Source organism: Lichenostomus cassidix, chromosome 27 (genome assembly GCF_008360975.1).
Source record: "Lichenostomus cassidix isolate B80296 chromosome 27, HeHo_3.0, whole genome shotgun sequence".
Classification (NCBI taxonomy): domain Eukaryota; kingdom Metazoa; phylum Chordata; class Aves; order Passeriformes; family Meliphagidae; genus Lichenostomus; species Lichenostomus cassidix.
The window spans coordinates 4,427,275-4,439,848 of record NC_139507.1 but is presented as its reverse complement, the minus strand read 5'-3'; the positions used below and the strand labels follow the sequence as shown (position 1 = coordinate 4,439,848).

Sequence of the window (12,574 nt, the reverse complement as noted above, 5' to 3'; positions counted from 1 at the left end):
GGGATCAAAGCTGGAATTGGGGAGATCCTTCAACTCCTGGAAGATTTCCTGAATTCCAGCAGAATTTTGGAAATTGCAGCAGAATTTTTAGCAATTCCAGCAGAAATTTTGGCAATCCCAGCATAATTTTTGGAAATTCCAGCAGAAATTTTGGAAATTCCAGCAGATTTTTGGCAATTCCAGCAGACTTTTTGGCAATTCCAGCAGACTTTTTGGCAATCCCAGCACAAATTTTTTTGCAATTCCAGCATAATTTTTGGCCATTCCAGAACAATTTTGGCAATTCCAGCAGAAATTTTGGCACAAATTTCCCCTGAGGACACTTTTTGGGGGATCCCAAGGTCCCTCTCATTCCCAACCTTTTGGAATTCCTGGAATTCCCTTTAAATTGTATTAGGGGACAAATTTTGGGGACCCCCAGCTCCCTCCCATTCTCCTTTGGAATTTCCCTGGGGACAGATTTTGGGGATCTCTTGTCATTCCTGACCCTTTGGAATATCCCTGGGGACACTTTTTTGGGGATCTCTTGTCATTCTGTCCCATTTGGAATCCCCTTGGGGACACTTTTTTTGGGAATTCCCAAGTCCCTCTCATTCCCTCCCATCTGGAATCCCCCAAGGTCAGTTTTGGGGGATTTTTGAGGGATCCCCAGGACCCTCTCATTCCTGACCCTTTGGAATATCCCTGGGGACAGTTTTTTGGGAATTCCCATGTCCCTGTCATTCCCTATCCTTTGGAATTCCACTGGAAACAGATTTTGGAGACCCCAAGTCCTTCTCATTCCCCTTTGGAATTTCCCCTGGGGACACTTTTTGGGGATCTCCTGTCATTCCTGACCCTTTGGAATATCCCTGGAGACACTTTTTGGGGATCTCCTGTCATTCCTGACCCTTTGGAATATCCCTGGGGACACTTTTTGGGGATCTCCTCTCATTCCCTCCCCTCTGGAATTCCCCTGGGGACAGATTTTGGGGATCTCCAGGTCCCTCTCATTCCCTGTCCTTTGGAATTCCTGGAATTCCTTTGCCAATGGAGTGAGGACAGATTTTTGGGAATCCCAAGGTCCCTCAAATTTCCCTTTGGAATATCCCTGGGGACACTTTTTGGGGAACTCCTCTCATTCCCTCCCCTTTGGAATTCCACTGGAAACAGTTTTTGGGGATCTCCTGTCATTCCTGACCCTTTGGAATATCCCTGGGGACACTTTTTTGGGATCTCCTGTCATTCCTGACCCTTTGGAATATTTCTGGAAACACTTTTTGGGGGATCCCAGGTCCCTCTCATTCCCTATCCTTTGGAATTCCCCTGGAAACAGTTTTTGGGGATCTCCTGTCATTCCTGACCCTTTGGAATCCCCTTGGGGACAGTTTTTTGGGAATTCCCAAGTCCCTCTCATTTCCTCCCATCTGGAATCCCCCAAGGTCAGTTTTGGGGGATTTTTGGGGATCCCCAGGACCCTCTCATTCCTGACCCTTTGGAATATCCCTGGGGACAGTTTTTGGGAATTCCCATGTCCCTGTCATTCCCTATCCTTTGGAATTCCACTGGAAACAGATTTTGGGGACCCCAAGTCCCTCCCATTCCCCTTTGGAATATTCCTGGGGACACTTTTTGGGGATCTCCTCTCATTCCCTCCCCTCTGGAATCCCCCTGGGGACAGATTTTGGGGTTCTCCAGGTCCCTCTCATTCCCTGTCCTTTGGAATTCCTGGAATTCCTTTGCCAATGGAGTGAGGACAGATTTTTGGGAATCCCAAGCTCCCTCAAATTTCCCTTTGGAATATCCCTGGGGACACTTTTTGGGGAACTCCTCTCATTCCCTCCCCTTTGGAATTCCATTGGAAACAGATTTTGGGGATCTCCTGTCATTCCTGACCCTTTGGAATATCCCTGGGGACACTTTTTTGGGATCTCCTGTCATTCCTGACCCTTTGGAATATTTCTGGAAACACTTTTTGGGGGATCCCAGGTCCCTCTCATTCCCTATCCTTTGGAATTCCCCTGGAAACAGATTTTGGGGATCTCCTGTCATTCCTGACCCTTTGGATTATCCCTGGAAACACTTTTTGGGAATTCCCAGGTCCCTCTCATTTCTTATCCTTTGGAATTCCTGGAATTCCCTTTAAATTAGATTGGGGACAGATTTTGGGGACCCCCAGCTCCCTCCCATTCTCCTTTGCAATATCCCTGGGGACAGATTTTGGGGATCTCTTGTCATTCCCAAACTTTTGGAATCCCCCTGGGGACAGATTTTGGGGATCTCCTGTCATTCCCAAACTTCTGGAATCCCCCTGGGGACAGATTTTGGGGATCTCCAGGTCTCTCTCATTCCCTCCCCTTTGGAATTCCACTGGAAACAGTTTTTGGGGATCTCCTGTCACTCCTGACCCTTTGGAATATCCCTGGGGACACTTTTTGGGGATCTCCTGTCATTCCCAACCCTTTGGAATTCTCCTGGAAACAGATTTTGGAGACCCCAAGTCCTTCTCATTCCCCTTTGGAATATCCTTGGGGACACTTTTTGGGGATCTCCTGTCATTCCTGACCCTTTGGAATCCCCCTGGGGACACTTTTTTGGGAATTCCCAAGTCCCTCTCATTTCCAACCCTTTGGAATTCCTGGAATTCCCTTTAAATTAGATTAGGGGACAGATTTTGGGGACCCCCAGCTCCCTCCCATTCTCCTTTGGAATATTCCTGGGGACAGATTTTGGGGATCTCCTGTCATTCCTGACCCTTTGGAATCCCCCTGGGGACAGATTCTGGGGATCTCCAGGTCCCTCTCATTCCCTGTCCTTTGGAATTCCTGGAATTCCTTTGCCAATGGAGTGAGGACAGATTTTTGGGAATCCCAAGGTCCCTCAAATTTCCCTTTGCAATATCCCTGGGGACACTTTTTGGGGAACTCCTCTCATTCCCTCCCCTTTGGAATTCCACTGGAAACAGTTTTTGGGGATCTCCTGTCATTCCTGACCCTTTGGAATATCCCTGGGGACACTTTTTTGGGATCTCCTGTCATTCCTGACCCTTTGGAATATTTCTGGAAACACTTTTTGGGGTTCTCCAGGTCCCTCTCATTCCCTACCCTTTGGAATTCCCCTGGAAACAGATTTTGGGGATCTCCTGTCATTCCTGACCCTTTGGATTATCCCTGGAAACAGATTTTTGGGAATTCCCAAGTCCCTCTCATTCCCTCCCCTCCGGAATCCCCCCCAAGGCTAATTTTTGGGGATTTTTTGGGGGATTTTGGGCACCCACAGGACTCCTGAGGTCGGCAGACAGGATGTGCTTCCCCTCCACGTGGTCCTTGAAGCGCCGCCTCGCCTCCTCCAGGGTGCCCTTGTGGCCAGCCTTGCCCAGCTTGCCCAGCACTAGCCCCCTCAGCAGGGCGTCCAGGTGACCTGGGAGAGCAGGAAAATGGGAAAAAATGGGATTAGTTGGGAGGAGAAAGTCTGAAAATGAGGTTTGTTTTGTTTATTTTGTTTAAAGGGAGCAGGGCAGGGCTGTGGGATAATGGCAGACTGGATTTCTCACATCCCAGTTTTCCCCCGAATCGCTGATGAGTTTTTGACAAAAAGATTCCTAAAATTTCTCAGTTTTCCCCCAAATCGCTGATGAGTTATTGACAAAAAGATTCCCAAAATTTCTTAGTTTTCTCCCAAATCGCTGATGAGTTTTTGACAAAAAGATTCCTAAAATTTCTCAGTTTTCTCCCAAATCCCTGATGAGTTATTGACAAAAAGATTCCCAAAATTTCTCAGTTTTCCCCCAAATCTCTGATGAGTTATTGACAAAAAGATTCCCAAAATTTCTCAGTTTTCCCCCAAATCCCTGATGAGTTATTGACAAAAAGATTCCCAAAATTTCTCAGCAGTTTTTTCCCAAATCCCTGATGAGTTATTGACAAAAAGATTCCCAAACCCAATCCAGCAAAAGTTTTCCCACAATTCCCCAATCCCCAACATTCCCAAGCCCATCTGGATTTCCCAGCAGTTTTCCCTCTAAATCCCCAATGATTTACCAACACCCAACATTCCCAAACCCAATCCAGAAGAGATTTTTCCCCCAAATCCTTGATGCAGTAATGACATATGAGATTCCCAAACCAAATCCAGCATTTTCCCCCAAATCCCTGATGATTTACCAACTCCCAACATTCCCAAACCAAATCCATCAGAAATTTCCCTCCAAATCCCCTACAATTCCCAACCCCCAATATTCCCAAACCCAATCCAGCAGAAGCTTCCCCCCAAATCCCTGATAAATTAATGACACCCCACATTTCCAACCCCAATCCATCAGATATTCCCCCCAAATCCCCGATAAATCAATGACCCCAAACATTCCCAACCCCAACCCATCAGACATTTCCCCCCAAACCCCTGACAATTTATTGACCCCCACCATTCCCAACCCCAATCCAGCAGACATTTTCCCCAAATCCCTGATAAATTAATGACACCCATCACTCCCAAACCCAAACCAGAGGAGATTTCTGATAAATTAATGACAACCAACATTCCCAACCCCAAACCAGCAGACATTTCCCCCCAAATCCCCAATAAATCAATGACCCCCACCATTCCCAACCCCAATCCAACAGAAGTTTTCCCCCAAATCCCCACTGATTTATTGACAAAACGATTCCCAACCCCAATCCATCAGACATTTTCCCCAAATCCCTGATAAATTAATGACACCCATCACTCCCAAACCCAAACCAGAGGAGATTTCTGATAAATTAATGACAACCAACATTCCCAACCCCAACCCATCAGAAATTCCCACCAAATCCCCAATAAATCAATGACCCCAAACATTCCCAACCCCAACCCATCAGAGAAATTCCCCCCAAATCCCGGACAAATCAATGACCCCAAACATTCCCAACCCCAATCCAGCAGAAATTTCCCCCCAAATCCCTGATAAATTACTGACACCCAACATTCCCAAACCCCAATCCATCAGAAATTTCCCCCCAAATCCCTGACAAATCAATGACCCCAAACATTCCCAACCCCAATCCATCAGAAATTTCCCCCCAAATCCCCTACAATTCCTCAACCCCAAACATTCCCAAACCCAATCCGGAGGAGATTTCTGATAAATTAATGACAACCAACATTCCCAACCCCAATCCAGCAGAAATTTTCCCCCAAATCCCCAATAAATCAATGACACCCAACATTTCCAACCCCAATCCAGCAGAAATTTCCCCCCAAATCTCTGACAATTTATTGACCCCCACCATTCCCAACCCCAATCCAGCAGAAGTTTTCCCCCAAATCCCCACTGATTTATTGACAAAACGATTCCCAAGCCCAACCCATCAGAAATTCCCCCCAAATCCCTGACAAATCAATGACACCCAAACATTCCTAACCCCAACCCATCAGAAATCCCCCCCAGCCCCTGGTGTCCCTACCCTCTCCAGGTTTGGGGTCCCAGCCCAGGCGCTCCCCGATGGGGGAGAAGACGTCCCTGACGAAGGCCTCGATGTCCTGCTGGAAGTCGGTGTGGGACAGCAGGGTGCCCAGGATGCCCAGGTTGCAGCTCAGGTCGCTCCACACCGTGTAGTTGGGTTCATTCACAAAAGCTTCCATCACCTTCAGCACCTCCACTGTGCTCGTCAGCCCGGCCCGTGCCTGGGGGGGAAAATAATGGGATAAATCTCATTTATTGATAGCTCAATTATTTGATTTATTTATTATTTTATTCGTTTATTTTATTTATTTTTTTATTTCTGTCCCCTGCGATTTATCCCGTTTTTAAATGGCTCATTGGTTTATTTTATTTGTTATTCCCCCACCCTGGGATTCATCCCATTTTTTAATGGCTCGTTGATTTTATTATTTAATTTATTTAATTAATGTTAGTGTTAACTTAGAACCAAAACAAATGATAAATAAATAAATGATCTTAATGGTCATTTAGAACCAGCTCGTTCAGATTGTTTTTAACTTGGAACCAATTTGCTCAAATAAATAAAATCCACTGATGAGCCACGAAAATTCCCTGCCCCAACCCTAAGGGATTTCACCCTTAACCCCGATCCCAAGGATTTCACCCCAAACTCCAATCCCAGCCCCATTCCCAATAGATTTGCCCCCAATCCCAGAGCTGACCAGGGAGAAGAGGTCATTCTGCAGCCCCAGGCGATCCAGGGGTGGCAGTGACCTGAAACCTAACCCTGATCCCAGCCCCAATCCCATGGGATTTCACCCCAAGCCCTGCTCCCAGCCCCACTCCCAACCTCAATTCCATGGGATTTCCCCCCAAACATCACTCCCAGCCCCACTCCCATGGGATTTCCCCCCAATCCCTGATCCCAATCCCAACCCCAATCCCACGCTATTTCCAGCACTGACCAGGGAGAAGAGGTCATTCTGCAGCCCCAGGTGATCCATGGGTAGCAGTGACCCCTAACCTTAGCCCCAATCCCAAGGGATTTCACCCCAATCCCATGGGATTTACCCCAAATCCCATGGGCTTTCCCAGATCTGACCAGGGAGAAGAGGTTGTTCTGCAGCCCCAGGAGATCCATGGGCAGCAGTGACCCCAACCCTAAACCCAATCCCAAGTGATTTCACCCCAATCCCACCCCCACTCCCAGCTCCAATCCCATGGGATTTCCCCCCAAACCCCAATCCCACGGGATATCCAGGCACACACCAGTGAGAAGAGGTCGTTCTGCAGCCGCAGGCGATCCACGGGCAGCAGTGACCCCTAACACCAACCCCAATCCCAAGGGATTTCCTCCCAAACCCCAATCCCACAGGATTCCCAGCACACACCAGTGAGAAGAGGTCGTTCTGCAGCCCCAGGAGATCCACAGGCAGCAGTGACTTTAACCCTAACCCCAATCCCATGGGATTTCCCCCCAAACCCCAATCCCACAGGATTCCCAGCACACACCAGTGAGAAGAGGTTGTTCTGCAGCCCCAGGCGATCCACGGGTGGCAGTGACTTTAACCCTAACCCCAATCCCATGGGATTTCCCCCCAAACCCCAATCCCAACCCCAATCCCAGCACACACCAGTGAGAAGAGGTCGTTCTGCAGCCCCAGGCGATCCAAGGTCACCAGTGATTTGTAACTCTAACCCCAATCCCATGGGATTTCCCCCCCAAACCCCATTCCCAGCCTCATTCCCAACCCCAATCCCAAGGGATTTCCCCCCAAACCCCAATCCCACGGGATTCCCAGGCACACACCAGTGAGAAGAGGTCGTTCTGCAGCCCCAGGCGATCCACGGGCGGCAGGGACAGGTCCTTGATGGCAGGGATGAGGCTCTCCAGCATGGCCGGGCTGTACTGCGTGCGGTAAAACCCCACCGTGCCCAGGTTCAGCTGCGGACACAAAAACAGCCAAAAATCACTAATTAGCTACAAAAAACCTGTATTTTATATGTGGTTTTATATGGAATGTGTTTTGTGTTATGTGTGCTTAAAGAGAATTTACTTTGTGTTTATATGTAGTTCAATAAAAGGTGATTTGTATTTATAGATCTCATTTTATATTCGTATATAGTTCAATAAAAGATAATTTATATCTATGTATCTCATTTTATATTCATATATAGTTCAATAGAAAGTAATTTAATCTATATCTCATTTGATATTTATATATCATTAAATAAAAGCTAATTTATATTTATATATCGTTATATACAGTGTAGTTTATATGTAGTTATAGAAAATACGTTTCTCTAAAATTTATCTTCATATTTATACACAGTTAAATAAAACATAATTTATATTCATATGTAGTTATATAAAATGTAACTTATATTTATATATCATTATAGAAAATGTCAATTATATTTATAGATAGTTACGGAAAATATCTATCTCTAAAATTTATCTTCATATTTATACACAATTAAAAAACCATAATTTATACTTATATATTATTATAGGAAATATATTTCTCTAAAATTTGTCTTCATATTTATACATAGTTAAATAAAACCATAATTTATATTTATATATAGTTATAGAAAATGTATTTATCTAAAATTTATCTTCAGGTTTATACAAATTTATCTTGAATTTGTATTTGGTTTTTTGCATATTTATCTAAAATACTTATACACAGGTTTCTTAAAGATATCCTTATACGTAATTATCCAAAACTGCAGAGCAGCACAGGGAAACACAGAATTGAAATGTCAAATTCCAAGGGGAAACACAAAATTCCGAGGGAAAACACAAAACTGAAATGCAAAATTCCACGGGAAACACAAAATCGAAATGCAAAATTCCATGGGAAACTCGAAATTCCAAGGGGAAATACAAAATTCTGAGGGGAAAAGTAAAAGTGAAATGCAAAATTCCAATGGAAACACAAAATCAAAAGGCAAAATTCCATGGGAAACTCGAAATTTCAGGGGAAACACAGAATTCTGAGGGGAAACGCAAAATTCTGAGGGGAAAAATAAAACTGAAATGCCAAATTCCAATGGAAACACAAAATTCAAACGCAAAATTCTACGGGAAACTCAAAATTCCAAGGGGAAACACAAAATTCTGAGGGGAAAAATAAAACTGAACCGCAAAATTCCAGTGGAATCACAAAACTGAACCGCAAAATTCCAGTGGAAATACAAGATTGAAATGTAAAATTCCAGTGGAAACTCAAAATTCAAACGCAAAATTCCACGGGAAACTCAAAATTCCAAGGGGAAACACAAAATTCTGAGGGGAAAAGTGAAACTGAAATGCCACAAAATTCTGAGGGGAAACACAAAATTCTGAGGGGAAAAATAAAACTGAAGTGCCAAATTCCAGTGGAAACACAAAATCGAAAGGCAAAATTCCAGGGGAAACTCGAAATTCCAGGAGAAAACCCAAAATTCCAAAGGGAAAAGGTAAAAACCAAGCAGGACTAGGCCTGACCTTGACCCAGTGCTCGGGCTTGGTGTCCTTGAGCACCACAGTGAGCTCCGGTTTGTCCATCAAAACCTGCAGTTTGGCACTCGTCGGCTCCTCGCTCGTGCAGATGCTGATGGGCACCATCCACGTGGGGAAATCCTCTCCTGGAAAACGGGAAAAATCCAGAGGAAAATGGTGAGAAATGGAGATGCAATGGGTGAGGGATGAGGTGTGGGGAATGGGGGAGATTGGGAGGGTTTTGGACGGGAAAATGTGAGGGGAAATAATTGGATTTTAGAGGGAAAAATCTGAGGGGAATGTTGGGTTTTGGAGGGAAAAATCTGAGAAAAAAATCTGAGGGAAAATGCTGGGTTTTGGAGGGAAAATGTTGGGTTTTGGAGGGAAAAGTCTAAGGGGAAATGTTGGGTTTTGGAGGGGAAAATCTGAGGAAAAAAATCTGAGGGAAAATGTTGGGTTATGGAGGGGAAAATCTGAGGAAAAAAATCTGAGGGAAAATGTCGGGTTTTGGAGGGGAAAATCTGAGGAAAAAAATCTGAGGGAAAATGTTGGGTTTTGGAGGGAAAAATCTGAGGGAGATGCTGGCTTTCAGAGGGAAAAATCTGAGGGAAAACACTGAGTTTTGGATGTAAAAACGCAAGGGAAAATGTTGGGTTTTGGAGGGCAAAATGTGAGGGGAAAATATTGGGTTTTGGAGGGGAAAATGCGAGGGGAATGTTGGGGTTTGGAGAGGAAAATGTGAGGAAAAAATCTTAGGGAAAACGTCGGGTTTTGGAGGGGAAAGTCTGAGGGGAAAATCTGAGGGAAAACATTGGGTTTTGGAGGGGAAAATCTCAGGGGAAAATGTTGGGTTTTGGAGGGGAAATGTGAGGGGAAATGTTGGGTTTTGGAGGGAAAAGTCTGAGCGAAAAATCTGAGGGGAAAATATCAGGTTTTGGAGAGGAAAAATCTGAAGGAAAATGGCAGGTTTTGGAGTGAAAAATCTGAGGGGAGTGTTGGGTTTTGGAGGGAAAAATGTGAGGGGAAATGTTGGGTTTTGGACTGGAAAATGTGAGGGGAAATGGGGTTTGGAGCAGAAAATGTGAGGGAAAATGTTTGGTTTTGGAGGGGAAAATGTGAGGGGAAATATCAGGTTTTGGAGAGAAAAATCTGAGGGAGATGTTGGCTTTTGAAGAGAAAAGTCTGAGGGGAAAATCTGAGGGAAAATGTTGGGTTTTGGAGGGGAAAATCTGAGGGGAAATGTCAGGTTTAGGGTTAAAGATCTGATGGGAAATGAGAGTTTTAATCTGAGGGAAAATGTCTGTTGTAGAGTTGAAAACCTGAGGGGAAATGTCAGTTTTAGAGGTAAAAATCTTCTCCCTCAGAGATCCCTTCAGAATTAGGATATTTTGGGGATTTTTTGGGGTTATTGTGGGGATATTTGGGGGATATTTTGGGGGACATTTGGGGGATATTTGGGGGACATTTTGGGGTTCTGTGCCCATCCCATTCCCATCTCTTACCAGTATATGGTCCACTGGCACAGAATTTCTTCTGGACCAACTTCAACACCCTGTCATCTTCTTGCTGAGGAAAAAAAATGGGGAAAAAAAGGGAAAAAAAGCAAGAAAATGAGAAAAAAGGATGATTAGCACATTGAATTTTGGTCTCTGAGTGTCACTGCCCTCTGTTTCATGGAATAATTTGGGATTTTTCTGGGATTTTCCCCAGAAAAAGGCTCTGCTTCAGGAATTATTCAAGGCAAAAATCCATGTCCCTGATTGAAATTCCTGCCCCAAGATTTTCTGGGATAAATCTGGGATTTTTCTGGGGTAATTTCTGGGCTATATCTGGGGGTTTTCTGGGATGATTTCTGGGGTAATACCTGGGATTTTTCTGGGATGATTTCTGGGATTAAGCTGGGATTTTTCTGGGATAATTTCTGGGATTAAGCTGGGATTTTTCTGGGGTAATTTCTGGGATTTTTCTGGGATGATTTCCTGGATAAAGCTGGGATTTTTCTGGGGTAATTTCTGGGATTTTTCTGAGGTAATTTCTGGGATAAATCTGAGATTTTTCAGGGGTAATTTCTGGAATAAATCTGGGATTTTTCTGCGATAATTTCTGTGATAAATCTGGGATTTTTCTGTGATAATTTCTGGGATTTGCACCTCCCCCTGGGCTGGGATTTGGGGGAATTTGGGGGATTTTGGGGAATTTGGTGGCTGAAATTCGATAGATTCAAACCTGCAAATTGCAGGTTAAAGGAATAATCAAAATCAAGGAATATCATTGAAATTCAACCCAAAATGAAGGCAAAATCCCATTTTTACCTGCTCAGCCTCCACGTAAATGAGTGGAAATCCCATTTGTTTGGTCCACGTGTTCATCACAGCAGCAATGGGTTTGCCACTGGCTTTTTCCAGGCTTTCCCAGAGATCCTCTGGGGGAGAAAAAGAGGAAAAAAATGGAGTCAGGAATTCCACAATATTGATTTGTCAGGTTTTCTGGAGGGAGAGGTTGGGTTTTAATACATTTTTGTGGTTTTATTGAACTTTTATTGAATTTTTATATTTAATAGGGGAAAAAAATGGAAATATTTAAACTTTCTCAGGGAGGAGATAGGGGGAAAAAAGTGTTTTTACTATTAAAAAAACCCCAATAAGTACTCATTGTGATCTCATTTTTTGTGTTTTTATTGAAATTTAACAGATGACAGGGAAAGAAATGGAAATAATTTCAACCTCCTCAGTGAGGAGAGAGGAGAAAAAAGTATCTTTGCCACTAAAAAAACACAATCAATATACAATGCACTTCAAAAATCACCAAAATTCATATGAAATATCCAAATAAAACAATCTTTCCCTTTGGTTTTTAATGTTTTATGTCAAAAATCGTTGAGCAAACACCACAGATTGGGTTTGATGTCTCCATGTCCACATTTGTGTCTGAACCACCAAAAAAAAAGATTTTAAAATAAAAAAAGTGCTGTGGGATCTCAAAAAAAAGATTTTTAAATAAAAAAGTGCTGTGGGATCTCAAAAAAAAAAGGTTTAAAATAAAAATGCTATGAGATCTCAAACTTTGAGCTGTTTAATGCTGCAAAAGTCTCTCGTGGCAAAGATTTTATTTCTAAATTTCAAAATTATTTCTAAACTTTATTTCTAAATTCCGAATTTATTTCTCAACTTTATTTCTAAATTCCTACATTACAGCAAGCCAAGAATTTCCTGCAATTCCAATTATCTCAGGTGGGGAAAAAAGAGCAGTTTTGAGTCCAGAAATTACTTTTTTTAAAATTTTTTTTTTCAGTTACCTGTGGCAGCATTTCTCTGCTGGAACTTGGTCAGGTAGAGATTCATTCCTTTCCGGAAATCCTGGAAAAAACAAGGATGGAGATGTCAGAGGGCAGGAATTCCTCAGGAATCAGCAAGGAATCTTTAAAATCTGCAATTCCTTTCATATTTCCAATTATCTTATTTTTCCCAGGTTAAAATTCAGCCAAGGAATCTTTAAAATCAGTAATTTCTTCCATATTTCCCAATATCTTCTTTTTTCCTAGTTAAATTCAGGCAAGAAATCTTTAAAATCAATTAATTCTTTCCATATTTCCCAATATCTTATTTTTTCCCCATTATCTTCTTTTTTCCCAGTTAAATTCAGGTAAAGAATCTTTAAAATCAGTAATTTCTTCCATATTTCCCATT

General features: G+C 43.2%; 1 protein-coding gene across 1 annotated transcript in view; it reads right to left on the bottom strand.

Moving 5' to 3' along the window:
* The window catches only part of NPEPPS (aminopeptidase puromycin sensitive), a 79,826-nt gene that overhangs the window by 15,104 nt on the left and 52,148 nt on the right, over positions 1 to 12,574 (bottom strand). The window contains exons 12-18 of the mRNA XM_085083323.1: positions 12,184 to 12,244; positions 11,201 to 11,310; positions 10,391 to 10,454; positions 8,895 to 9,034; positions 7,212 to 7,346; positions 5,424 to 5,643; positions 3,257 to 3,399 (exon numbers count right to left, since the gene is read on the bottom strand). Coding sequence (XP_084939449.1) covers positions 3,257 to 3,399; positions 5,424 to 5,643; positions 7,212 to 7,346; positions 8,895 to 9,034; positions 10,391 to 10,454; positions 11,201 to 11,310; positions 12,184 to 12,244 — 873 coding nt within the window. The remainder of the gene's footprint in view (positions 1 to 3,256; positions 3,400 to 5,423; positions 5,644 to 7,211; positions 7,347 to 8,894; positions 9,035 to 10,390; positions 10,455 to 11,200; positions 11,311 to 12,183; positions 12,245 to 12,574) is intronic.